General features: G+C 38.0%; 1 protein-coding gene across 1 annotated transcript in view; it reads left to right on the plus strand.

Annotated features, from left to right (window-relative positions):
• Positions 1–14,437, plus strand: part of LOC124802759 — a 428,511-nt gene that overhangs the window by 106,229 nt on the left and 307,845 nt on the right. Inside the window, exon 9 of the mRNA XM_047263751.1 lies at positions 12,887–13,059. Within this exon, the coding sequence (XP_047119707.1) occupies positions 12,887–13,059 (173 nt within the window). The remainder of the gene's footprint in view (positions 1–12,886; positions 13,060–14,437) is intronic.

Raw genomic sequence — 14,437 nt, forward strand, 5'->3', positions numbered from 1 at the left:
CCCCTCTATTTCAGAACGACTTTGCCAAAAACTTAATATTTTAGCAGTCTTTTTTTTCATTGTGCCTGTCTATGACTCAGTGCCTTTTCTGTGTGGTGAGTAGCAACCTATTCTTTCCATATTCTTGTCACTCAGGCTGGGGGATGAGAGGGTCCCACCTGTAGTGGAATTTGAGCGACATCCTATTTCTTTTTAACCTTTCCCATCCTATCCCTCTCTCCTCCTGGAGGAAGGAACTGTTTGTTCAAAAAGTTAGGTAGTATGTCACTTTTACTTGATATGTTTCCATACATTTTGCTTTCTAGAGGAAAGTATTGTCCATCAATTCTGTTGCATAATTTAAAAGGTTATTGTTTTCCAACTTCTGTCAGCCAGTGTGCATATTGTTGTGATTTGTTTGTCCGTGATTTGTAAATGATGCTTCATTCATAGACAAAGTCTTGCACAGAAACAGCACTTTAATTTGCAATTTTCTTGGAAACTATTCAGAGAACTGTAACAGATTTTGAATGTCATTGCCATGAAACTGTTGATAGAAAGAAATGTGAAGAGGTTGAAATGCACTGGAATGCAGTAATTGCAGAACATCTCTTTGGCTACTCCCTCTTGCACATTCAAGTTGCCTTGTAGTGACGTGTATATTGTGTATTACTGCTTGAAATGGAGCATGTTTAGCCCAAACAATTAAAGTGCTACTGACAGCTGTCATGATCATAAACGTTGAATCATGATTGCACCATGATTGAACATGAATTTATCAACTTTCTCATTTGCTAAAAGATTCCATATTCTTCTTATTGCTGGTGTATTGTATCCAACCAGGAAAATTATGGTGTTATTGTTTTCAGTTAAAGTTAATTAATTCAGAAGATATCTCGATTTGAAGATATAATTTTATCACTATGCAAAAATACATGCACCAAATTTTAACACTAAGAACCAATAAACAAGTTACCTTTGTAGACCAACCATTCCCGGTTCTGAGAAAGTTATTAGTTTAGCTCAGTTACAAAGTTATTAACTAATTAAGATATGATTTCAAGACATCTACCATTTTTATACATTGTAATCTTTCACTTCAAAGTTCTGTTCTGATAATTTTCTAGTACCAAATTTTCTGAACGTAGATTTCTCATATTTTGGTTTTTGAAGGGAACATTTAAAGTTTAAAATTTTGTTAAATTAATTATAAATGGTGAGTCTCTACAAAGTCAGGGTATTTTTACTGAACATAACAGTACTACATCACTAAAATACCAAAAAGTTCTGATTTGTGTTTCTGTAAAACACAAGGATGCAAAATGCTGGGTACACAAAGTAAATGGTTCTAAAAATCCGTGCTGGCTAACTTCTTAATTTCTCTCTTTTGTGTCATGAATTATTTTAGGAGGCTCTTGTAAATTATAACAAACCATGAAATGGTACAATCATGATAAAAGACATGAATATAATGAGTTCAACATGAGGTAGGAGAAGGCAATTGAAGATCAGTTCCATTCGAGTACAGTTATGGTCAGTCAAGAGCATGGACTATGTTCAAAATCTATGTGAGGTACCATACTGGTATAGTGTCCAAATGACTGAGACAATTATGCTAACATAATGATAAAGGCAGGTGAGCAAAATTATATAATGAATTCCAACTGGGAACTTATACGTAAACAAGCTGTGATCAGTTACTCTGGTGTATGTATTTTGAGACTGCGCTACTGGTTAACATCTTACATCAACAAACACTTTATGAGTTGTGGGAATAAACTGCTTATAGACAGTAATGCTGTATGTCTGTGTTTTTAATTAACATGCATAGAACTTCAAATCCATTGCACTTCCACTATTGAGATTTTAGATTTGCAGTTCATGGAGACCAGTGAGCAGAGGTGCTTGAGACTGTAAGGCAAGCACATCATAAACAAAAATGTTTCATGCTGCTGAAGGTGCATTTTCCTCCTTTATTTGCTGTCCATCATTGACATATCCTTCATGGTTCAACATTATTGAAATTTTTTTTTTTTTTTTGAAAAGACGAGCTATATCCACTTCCACTGTCATATGTCGTTGTTGTTGTGGTCTTCAGTCCTGAGACTGGTTTGATGCAGCTCTCCATGCTACTCTACCCCATGCAAGTTTCTTCATCTCCCAGTACCTACTGCAACCTACATCCTTCTAAATCTGCTTAGTGTATTCATCTCTTGGTCTCCCTCTACGATTTTTACCCTCCACGCTACCCTCCAATGCTAAATTTGTGATCCTTTGATGCCTCAGAACATGTCCTACCAACCGGTCCCTTCTTCTCGTCAAGTTGTGCCACAAACTCCTCTTCTCCCCAATTCTATTCCATACCTCCTCATTAGTTATGTGATCTACCCATCTAATCTTCAGCATTCTTCTGTAGCACCACATTTCGAAAGCTTCTATTCTCTTCCTGTCTAAACTATTTATCATCCACGTTTCACTTCCATACATGGCTACACTCCATACGAATACTTTCAGAATCGACTTCCTGACACGTAAATCTATACTCGATGTTAACAAATTTCTCTTCTTCAGAAACACTCTCCTTGCCATTGACAGTCTACATTTTATATCTTCTCTACTTCGACCATCATCAGTTATTTTGCTCCCCAAATAGAAAAACTCCTTTACTACTTTAAGTGTCTCATTTCCTTATCCAATTCCCTCAGCATCACCCGACTTAATTAAACTACATTATATTATCCTTCTTTTACTTTTGTTTATGTTCATCTTATATCCTCCTTTCAAGACACTGTTCATTCCATTCAACTGCTCTTCCAAGTCCTTTGCTGTCTCTGATAGAATTACAATGTCATCGGTGAACCTCAAAGTTTTTATTTCTTCTCCATAGATTTTAATACCTACTCCAAATTTTTCTTTTGTTTCCTTTACTGCTTGCTCAATATACAGATTGAATATCATTCGGGAGAGGCTACAACCCTGTCTCACTCCCTTCCCAACCGCTGCTTCCCTTTCATGCCCCTCGACTCTTATAACTGCCATCTGGTTTCTGTACAAATTATAAACCCCTGCCACCTTTAGAATTTGGAAGAGAGTATTCCAGTTAACATTGTCAAAAGCTTTCTCTAAGTCTACAAATGCTATAAACGTAGGTTTGCCTTTCCTTAATCTTTCTTCTAAGATAAGTCGTAGGGTCAGTAATGCCTCACTTGGTCCAATATTTCTATGGAATCCAAACTGATCTTCCCCAATGTCAGCTTCTACCAGTTTTTCCATTCGTCTGTAAAGAATCTGTGTTAGTATTTTGCAGCTGTGACTTATTAAACTGATAATTCGGTAATTTTCACATCTATCAACACCTGCTTTCTTTGGGATTGGAATTATTATATTCTTCTTTAAGTCTGAGGGTATTTCGCCTGTCTCATACATCTTGCTCACCAGATGGTAGAGTTTTGTCAGGACTGGCTCTCCCAAGGCCGTCAGTAGTTCTAATGGAATGTTGTCTACTCCCGGGACCTTGTTTCGGCTCAGGTCTTTCAGTGCCCTGTCGAACTCTTCACGCAGTATCGTATCTCCCATTTCATCTTCATCTACATTCTCTTCCATGTCTGTAATATTGTCCTCAAGTACATCGCCATTGTATAGACCCTCTATATACTCCTTCCATCTTTCTGCTTTCCCTTCTTTGGTTAGAACTGGGTTTCCATCTGAGCTCTTGATATTCATACAAATACAGGGTGTTTATAGATGAATGTTGGGGTTTTAATGCTTTATAATATTTCTTATATTAACTTACAATTGTAAATGATATGTCAAATGAAAGAGCAACTCAAATACTTTTACGAAGAACCTTATAAATGTTTAATGTGAGCACCATTTATCACATGGCACACATCAAGTCTATAGCTGATTTTTTCCCAAATGTTGATAAGTGTGTCTTTAGTGACTGTAGCAACAGATGTATCAATCCGGTTTCTTAATTCAGGGAGGTGTGCTCATAGCAGAGGCATGTACACATGATCCTTGATGAAGCCCCAAAGGAAAATATTGCATGGCGTTAGGTCGGGTGAGTGTGGAGACCATGCAAAGCAAGTCCTGTCATTGGGCCCCTTGCAGACTATCCAGCGCTTGGGTACAGTGAAGTTCAACCAATCACATACTTTGCTATGCCAGTGACGTGGCATACCATCTTGCTGAAAAATGAAGTTCTCTGGCTCATCTTCTTTCAACTGAGGGAAGAGCCATTGCTCTAGTGTATCAAGGTAAGAAGTGCCAGTTACAGTAGGTTAGCCAAAAATGAAAGGCCCATAAACTTTCTGCCAGGGATAAGGCACAAAAAGCAGTCACTTTAGGGGAATCTCATTGCATTTGTACCACCTTGTGAGGATTTTCTAAGGCCCAGATGTGCACATTGTGAGTGTTAACATGTCCACTAAGGTGAAAGGTCGATTCATCACTGAAGACAACATTATCCAGAAAGTCTTCATCATCATGAAACAACATTTTGTTTGTAAAGTTGGCACATCATCCACGCTCTGCTGTCTTAAGAGCCTGTAATAACTGTAAATGGTAAGGACATAGTTGTACGTGTTTTCTTAGAACTTTCCAAACAGTCGGCACGGGAACTTGTAATTCACGACTAGCCTTCCAGACTGATTTCTTTGGGCTACGAGTGAACGACTCTCTCACTCGCTCAACAATCTCTTCACTAACTCTTGGTCATCTTGTGCTCTTCCTTTTACAAAGGTAGCTGGTATCATCAAATTGATGATACCATCTACGAATGTTATTATCACTTGGAGGATCACAACCGAACTTCAGCTGGAATGCACGGTGCACATTAACTACAGAGTCGGTCTTTGTAAACTGCAAAACACAAAATGCTTTCTGTTCACTAGTCACCATCTTTGTTACTACTGCTGTCTAGTGGATTGTGGTTAAAACATTGCAGGCTGCACATGTGCACTTGTGCCAAACACAACTGTTTGAGTTGCACTTTCATTTGACGTATCATTTATAACTGTAAGTTTAATGTACGAGGGCGGTTCAGAAAGTAACCTCCGATTGGTCACAGTGCGGGTTGTGGGGGGAGTAGCGACGCCATCTGTGCGTTCACGCACTCAACCGGTCAGTCGGCATCAAGCCGTGGTCGAGTGAACGTCGTACCTGGGCTAGTTTAGTTTTTGTGGCAGTTTGAAATGTGTGCTGCAATAGAAAACCCCGCCAAATGTGAAGTGCGTGCTGTCATAAGGTTTTTTACAGCCAAAGGATATTCTGCAGCAGCTATTCATCGTGAGCTTTGTGCCGTGTATGGACCAAGAGTTATGAGTGAAGGAGTTGTCCATGAATGGGTACGTTTATTTAAAAGTGGACGAGAAAACGTTCATGATAAAGAGAGGAGTGGTAGACCATCATTGGTGACTGACGAACTCGTTCAGACAGTTGATGCAAAAGTTCGTGAAAATCGACGTTTCTCAATGTCGGAGTTGTCTACTGGTTTTCCACAGATTTCTAAGACTCTCTTGTACGAGATAGTGACAGCAAGATTGGGTTACCGTAAGTTCTGTGCACGATGGGTGCCCAAAATTCTTACCGACCACCACAAAACTCAAAGAATGGCCTCTGCATTAGACTTTCTGTCACGTTATGAGGACGAAGGAGAACCATTGTTAAACAGAATCGTGACCGGTGACGAAAACTGTATTAAGTACGTGAACCCTGAGACAAAAGAACAACCAAAGATGTGGGCACATTCAAATTCGCCTACCAAACCAAGAAAAGCCTCGCAAGATTTTTCTGCCAGAAAACTGATGGCAACGGTGTTTTTGGATGCCAAAGGGGTGTTGTTGGTTGAATACATGGAACGTGATACGACCATTAATCAAGACGTGTACTGTGAAACAATAAAAAAGTTACGACAGGCTATACAGAACAAACGCCGTGGTATGCTGACTTCCGGTATCGTTTTTTTGCACGATAACGCCCGTCCTCACTCTGCTCGCAGAACAACGGCCCTTCTTGAGTCCTTCAAGTGGGACGTTATCAACCATCCACCTTACAGCCCAGACCTGGCGCCAAGTGATTATCACCTCTTCATGCATTTGAAGAAATGGCTCGGGTCACAGCGGTTTGATGACGACGAAGAGCTCAAAGATGCGGTCACAGGCTGGTTCGGGCACAAGCGGGTGATTTTTATGCAGAAGGAATTTCAAAGCTTGTGAAGAGATACGATAAGTGCCTCAATCGCTATGGAGACTATGTAGAAAAATAGTGCAAAGATGTAGTTGTAAGATGTATATATTAAAATATTTTTATTTAACTTGGTGTATTTTTTTAAATCAACCGGAGGTTACTTTCTGAACCGCCCTCGTAATAAATATTATAAAGTGTTAAAACCCCGTTATTCATTTATAAACACCCTGTACATTGTGAACATCTGAATAACTTTAGATGCAAGTGCTTCAATCCTATAACAACAAAGCACAGACTGATGCACTTCAGGTGCACAAGGAAATACATAAACATACCTGAGTTATGTGTTTTCTTACATCTTGTACAGTAGGGCAGAAATTTGTAGGACCTCTTCTCCTGGAGGCAGGACAGTGTTTTGCAGCATTCTTATCTTATTTTTATTTGATAAAGTTCTGCATGCAGTACATAACTGTGTTTACTTTGAAGGCTTTTACAGTACTACAGAAAAAGATATGATTATGAATACCACAAAAAGAATGGTGGAAAAATAACTAGATGAACACAAGCACTAGTCTAGAAGGGATGAAGCAAGTGTTGTGGTTATGGAACACACCTTGCAGCCAAGATACCATCAGATTCAGTTTGATAAGACTTCAGTTCTGGCAACCACAAGCAGATACTGTGGTAGGCTATACAAAGAGGCTACGAAGATTACTAAACTCATAAGTTGGGAGAATGTGAAACTGAACTGTATTTGGATTCCAGTACTGAAGACCATGGGCTAATAGCAATAATGGAAGACAGCAGCCACCAGTTGTGCTCAAGTTCGGAAAACAAGACATCATGCCTCTGCATAGATGCATGGAAATGAAATTTTATTTTGAGCAGTAGTGAGCCAGGTTATGAATTGAGCCTTCATAAAAGGTACAATGCCCTTCAATTTGTCATCTTCAGATTATGACAAAGAACTGGGGTTACACAGAAACAAAATACTGATTACTCCATACCTACAGATTTTTCATACTCCTTTGAATTGGGATGAGCAAGACACAAGATCACATATCCAGTGTTATATAAACAGGAACAAGAACTCTGAATGTTTCCTGGACTAGATTAACAAAAATATGAAAAAACTTTCTGCAAACAGAAAAATCCTTTAGTAACAAATTACCAAGGGAAATGATGCAGCTGAAAATCAAAATAAGTAGAAAGTTAATGTAATCTTGGCTGATAGCTTTCAACACCATTGATCAATAGATAAACAATTAAGTAAGTAACCTTTTAATTGAATTACAAACAAATAAATTCTGTACAGATAATTCTTAATAATGTATTCATATGAACTATGGATAGTATAACTGTAAATTGAGCCTATGTATGACACAACTGGAAAAATATCTCACCCTGTGTTAGTATGTAGTTATACTTGAGTGGAAAAACTGTGTTTAAACAAGTATAAAATATTATATCTAGAGAAGTGTGGATATTGCCTTATGCGCCTTGAAAACTAACTATTTTTGTAATCCTAAGTCTGAAAATTGGTTTCATGTAGCTCTCCACACTGCTCTATCATGTGAAAGTCTCTTCATCTCCAAATAACTACTGAAACCTATATCTTTCTAAATCTCTTTTCTATATTCAAGTCCTGGTCTCCCTCTACAGTGTTTATCCCCACACGCTTCTCTCTAGCACTGAATTTATGATCCCTTGATGTATCAGAATATGTCCGATCAGTTGATGCCTTCTTTCAGTCAAGTTATTTCACAAATTTCTTTTCTCTCATATTCTATTCAGTGGTTATGTGATCTACTCATCTAATCTTCAGCACTCTTCTGTAACTCCACAGCTCAGAAGCTTCAATTCTCTTCTAGTCTGAACAGCTTATTGTCCACATTTCACATTCATACAAGGATACACTCAGACAAATACTTTCAGAGGAGACTTGCTAATACTTAAACTTCTTCTTCAGGAAGACTTTTCTTGCCATTGCCAGCTTACATTTTATATACTCTCTACTTTGGCCACATCAGGTATTTTAATACTCAAATAGCAAAAACTTACCTACTTCTTTTTGTGTCTTGTTATCTAATCTAATTCCCACCCCATCTCCCCATTTTGATTCAACAACATTCCATTACCCTTATTTGCTTTTGGTTGATGTTCATGTTCTATCCTCCTTTCGAAACAACTGTCTGTTCTCCTCAGCTGCTCTTCCACGTCCTGTTTGTCCTGACTGAATTACAAATCAATCAGAAAATCTCAAAGTTTTTGTTTCTTCTCCCTGAACTTTTAATTCTCTCTCCAATTTTATCTTTGATTTCCTTTACTGCTTGCTCATTGTATAGATTATATAACATTGAGAAAGGGCTACAACCCTGTCTCACTTCCTTCTCAACTGTTGATTGACTTTATGCCCTTCGACCCTTGTAACTGTACAAGTTGCATATAACATTTTGCTCTCTACATTTTACACCTGTAGGCTTCATAATTTCAAAGAGTGTACCCCAGTCAACATTGTCAAAAGCTTTCTCTGAATCTACAAATGCTTTAAATATAGTTTTCCATTATTTCAATCTATCTTCTAAGGTAAATTGTAGGGTCAGTATTGCCTTCTGTGTACCTACATTTCTCCAGAACACAAACTGATCTTCCCTGAGGTTAGTTTCTAACAGTTTTTCCATCCTCCTGTAAATACTTCATTTTGTAACCACAACTTATTAAACTGATATTTGAGTAAATTCACATCTGTCAGCACCTGCTTTCTTTAGAATTGGAATTATCACATTCTTCTTGAAGTCATATTCATCTTGCACACCAGGTGGAATAATTTTGTCATGGCTGGCTCTTCCAAGAATATCTGTAGTTCTTAGGGAATGTTGTCTACTACAGGGGACTTGGTAGGACTTAGAACTTTCAGGGCTCTGTCAAATTCTTCTTGCACTATTTATCTTCCATCTCATCTTCATCTACTTCCTCATCCTTTTTCTATAATATTGGTTCATTTCTCTTATATATCTCCTCTATATTTTCTTTCACCTTTCAGCTTTCACTTGTTACTCATCATTTTTCATCTGAGCTCTTGATATTCATACAGCTGCAGCTGGTATCTATCTTTCCCCTAGTTATACATGATTTCACTCTGTTATCTCTCAATGCTACCCATTTGTTTTCTACTGTATTCCTTTCACTTGTTTCAGTCAATCATTGCCTGGTGCTCCCTTTGTAATGCTCAACAACCTCTGGTTCTTTCAGCTTATCCAGGTTCCCTCTTCTTAATTTCCTAACCTTTTGCAATTTCTTCAGTTTTAATCTTCAGTTCATACCCAATAAATTATGAGGGTGGTTTGAAAAGTTCTCGGAATGGAAAAGAAAAAAAGTACTTATGTCACTGACACTTTTTTATTTTTCAATGTAGTCTTCTTGTAGATTAATGGACTTGATCCAACGATATGCCTTGATCCCATCTCGAAAATGAGTTTCCTTCAGGCCTGTGAAATAGTTGTCACTCCAGCTATCAATTATGTGTTTGAAGTGAATTTTCATCCACCAAGAAAAATTTAGGAAGAGATGGAAGTCTGATGGAGCCATATCAGGTGAATAAGGTGGGTGTGGCAACACTTCGTAATTTTGCCACGGCGATGGCACGTGTTTTTGATCCAGCATCAAGAATCGTAGCACCCATCTTGCAGATAATTTTTTTCATTTCTAATTCTTCAGTTAAAATGTGATGTACCCTTTCAGATGACATCTGGCAAGCATGAGCAATTTCACGCACTTTCAATCAGTGATCCACCATGACCATTTTGTGCACTTTCGCAATGATTTCTGGAGTAGTACACATCTTGGCCGACAGCTATGTGGATCATAATATAAGCTCAGCCAACCAAATTTAAATTCATTTGTCCACTTGGCAACAGTTGAATATGAAGGAGCAGAGCCCCCAAGTGTATTCTGAAAAATGGCATGAATGTCCTTTGCTTTGATACCTTTCTTTACGAAGCACTTAATCACTGGTCAAATCTCGATTTTTCCCATCTTCGCAAATCACTACGGGGGAACAACAACAGAGCCTTGTCACTGTCACAGCTGTCTTCCAAGAGCACTGGTGTGGCATGTGTTTACAGGCAACAGTCCAATGAATATCACGTGAACAACTCATTGCGCTAGCACTGACCTCTCATGGTGATTCCGAGAACTTTTCTAACCACACCCGTGTGGTCAGAGACCACACCTGTCCCTGGAAATCTCTTACAATTTAAAGCTGGTTCCAAAATCTCTGGCTTATTATTATCTAATGAATCTGAAGACTTCTAGTGGCTCTAGGTCCTTCAACATGAACAACGTTCTTTCATGATTCGTTAACCAAATGTTAGTTAAGATTAAATTATGCTCAGTGCAAAATTCTACTGGGCAGGTTATCTTTCATTCATTTCCCTCAGTCCACATTCTCCTACTAGTTTTCCTTCTCTTCCTTTTCTTACAATCGAATTCCAAAACCCCATCACAATTAAACTTTCCTCTCCTTTGATTATCTGAATTATGTCTTTTATGTCATTGTACCTTCTTTCAATCTCTTCATCATTTGTGGAGCTAATTTGTATATAGACTTGTACTGCTGTGGTGGGTGTTGGCTTTGTGTCTATCTTGGCTATGATAATGCATTCACTCTTCTGTTCATAGTAGCTTACATGCATTCTCATTGTCTTATTCATTATTAGATCTATTTCTACATTACTTCAATTTGATTCTGTGTTTGTAACCGTGTATTCACCTTACCAGAAGTTCTATTCATCCCGCCACCAAACTTTACTATGTAATTCCCACTATATTGAACTACAGCCTGTCCATATCCCTTTTTAAATTTTCTAACCTACCAACACAATTAAGGCATCTAGTATCCCACACTCTGACCCAAGGAAGGTCATTTTTGCTTTTCCTGATGGCAACATTCTCCTGAATAGTCTATGTTGGGATTTGAATGTGGGACTATTGTACCTTCAGAATGTTTTACTTAAGAGGATGCCACCATCATTTAACAATGCAGTAGAGCTCCATGCCCTTGGGAAAAGTAACAGCTGTAGTTTGCTCTTGCTTTCAGCTGTTCACAGTACAAGCACAACAAGGCCATGTGGTCTGATGTTGCATTGCAATATCAGTCAGTCAACTAGACTGTCGCTCTTGTAACTACTGAATCGGATGCTTCACCTCTTCAGGAACCACATATTTTTCTGGTCTCTCCACAAATACCCCTCCATTGTGGTTGCACCTAAGGTACACCTATCTGTATCATCGAGGCACTCAAGCCACCCCACTTCACTATGGTCTGGATCATGAAAAGGGGGTGGGGGCCAGGGACCAAGCTATCTACAGGCTTGTATATGAAAAAATAAATATTGTCATCAACCATTTAACATCCACTGCTAGGTAAAGACCTCAACTAGTTACTTCATCTTAAGACTGTCAGCTGTGCCCTTGTATTGCTGCTGCAAATTTTCTTGTGTCCACCAACCTAGTATAAGGTCATCTCCTCAATCTTTTCTTCTCTTTTGGGAGCTAGAGAGGAAGTTCCTTGTTTCATCTACTATCCATTTACCTGGCCACATGTCCTGCCCATGTCAGTTTTCATTACATTTATAATAATGTATCATACTAGTGTTTGTTCCCTAATCCATTTCTTCCAGGAATTTTCGAGATGCACTTCAATGGTTTAACTCTTCATTATTGATGGTTTTTCATCAAAAGTCCATGTGTCACTACATCAGTTAAAAAAATGGTAATATGTACTGATGATGAAACTTTCCTTTTCACATATATTAGGAGCTTGGTTTTGAAAACCTGTTTAGTTTACCAAAAGCTCACTAGATCATTTTTACTTTTCTGTTTATTTTTTTATTTCATTTTTGTTTATTTTTTTGTGAATTTCATCAGCTGGAACCATTTGGGCTGATGTACAAAATCAAAAGGTCATATTAATATATTATTAATTTGTAGCTTCCACTAGAAGCAAACAGTACCAGTGCAGTCTATTTACCATACTCTTCTTTCAATTCCAAATTTCCTTCATTGTGAGCAGTACTGATATATGAATTCATGAGAACACTAAGATAGTGTGAATCAGTTGCTCATTTCTCAACGGCTGTTAATACAGATTTTGTTGAAACAGTGAAAAGCTTTCACAAAAATTATGAATGCCAGGCAATGAGTTAATTATTATCCACTGTTGGTTCACAACTCCTTATTTGTTTTCTTTTTAGGTAGTGTTTCTGCAATTATTTGTACACTGTTACTTTTCATTTTTTATCTTTATGTTTACAGATTTCTCTCAGTCTACTTTTCAATTTCCTCTTAGTTCATAATCGCCCTATTCATTTCACTTCTCATTTTCTTCTTCTAATTCCATTTTTCTCTCATTCTGTCCTTCTTTCACCTCTGTCTTTGATCTCCTACTGTTTCTGAGAAGTCACTCTTCATTTTTGTCTCCTATACGAAAGGTGGGTTCCTATTAGTATGTTGCCCTGTGTGATCTGGCCGTCTTTCCTAATCTCCCCAAACCTACTCCCTGTTGAATGAACATTCTGAAAGCTAGGATATTTGTTTCTACTTTTATACACGTATATCAGCAGTGTTAAGAATTTCATCTTCTGCAGTTTCTACTTGTAATTCTAGAGATTATTTATAAAATATAGTGAACTAACACACGGTCATTTATGTAACATAGATGCAAGGTGCAACTTCATAGCAAATAATTTGATAATAAGTTTGGGTGAAGAAGCAAAACTGGAAGAAATACTGGAACTGCAGTTAATGGAAGATGCAGTTCGCTCTGCAAAGGCAGACCCACCCCATCTTGCACAGACTGCTAAGGGAAAAATCACAGTCCAGCCAGAAAAGGTAATAATTAAATTTTCTTGGTAGTTCACTATCGCATACAAGATTTCATCTTTCGCCCAACAGTTTTTTTTCTTTTCTAAGGCATCTCTCATGTTAACTATGACTGACTTGCATGCCTGATGGAACAGTACACTCCTCTTTCCTATTGTAATTTTGATGTACTATGCTAAAACTTAACAGGAGCCATAAATTGTGTCACTAACTTTGTTTCAGTAATGTTACCAAAATTGTGTTACTTTTCGCTAGTAGTATTACATTTAGCTTTTTATTCTCAATGTGAAAGCACGGTTTTTAAATTACCTTGCAGATCATAGCATTTAGTATTGTCAGATGCAAGAGGCTTTCTGCCTGTTAGGTAATGGCTGAAAACTTGTGAAGGACAGTCACACTCACTGATATTAAGAAAGTAGTGGCAAAGTTCTCAGACTCCAAGAGCATAGACTTCTCTTGGTTGTCCATTTATGTAATCAGAAAAACAGTGCATATAATTAGTCAATCATTGGCTTTTCTCTTGAATGGGTGTCAAGAAGTTGGAGTATTTCCTACAGTACTAAAAATATTGAAAATTATTCCAGTGTACAATTAGGGGACAAACATGATCTCAAAAATTACCAGTTTCAGTAGTTCTTATTTTCTCCAAAATATTTGAGTCTCTTTTTTATAACCCACTAAACAACTATTTTGCATTGCATAATCTACTTTCTAATAGTCAATTTGTCTTCCAAGAAGACTGTTCTATCAGTTGTGAATGAAGTAATAACAGCCTTTGAGAATAAAATTATAGCTTCAATTCTTTCGTGTAACTTAAGTAAGGATTTAACTGTACGCTGATCATCCAGAACATTACAACCACCTAACTAATACCCTGTATGTCCATCTTTGGCATGGATAACAGGAGTGATGCATCATGGCATGGAAGCAGTGAGGCCTTGGTACGTCACTGGACGGAGTTGGAAGCACATCTGCATACATGACTCAAGTAATTCCCAGAAATTTCTGTTAGAGGATGATGAGCTCTGAAACCTCATTCAATCACATCCCAGATGTGCTCAATCAGTTTCAAATCTGGTGAGGTGGGGGTCAGAACTTCAATTGGAACTTTGCACTGTGTTCCTCAAACTACTCCATCACACTCCTGTCCTTGTGATATGGCACATTATCTTGTTATGAAATGCCACTGCCATCAGGAAACATGATCATCATGAAGGGATGTACTTAGCTATCATGGTGTTTTGCACAAGCTTCACTGAATCCTCAGATGCCCACGTGAATGTTTTCCTGAGCATAATGGAGCCACTGCCGGCTTGTCTTCACTGTGCAGTACAGATGTCAAGGAGCTGTTCCCCTGGAACACAACGGATTCGCACCCTCCCATCAG

Source organism: Schistocerca piceifrons, chromosome 6 (assembly GCF_021461385.2).
Source record: "Schistocerca piceifrons isolate TAMUIC-IGC-003096 chromosome 6, iqSchPice1.1, whole genome shotgun sequence".
Taxonomy (NCBI): Eukaryota; Metazoa; Arthropoda; class Insecta; order Orthoptera; family Acrididae; genus Schistocerca; species Schistocerca piceifrons.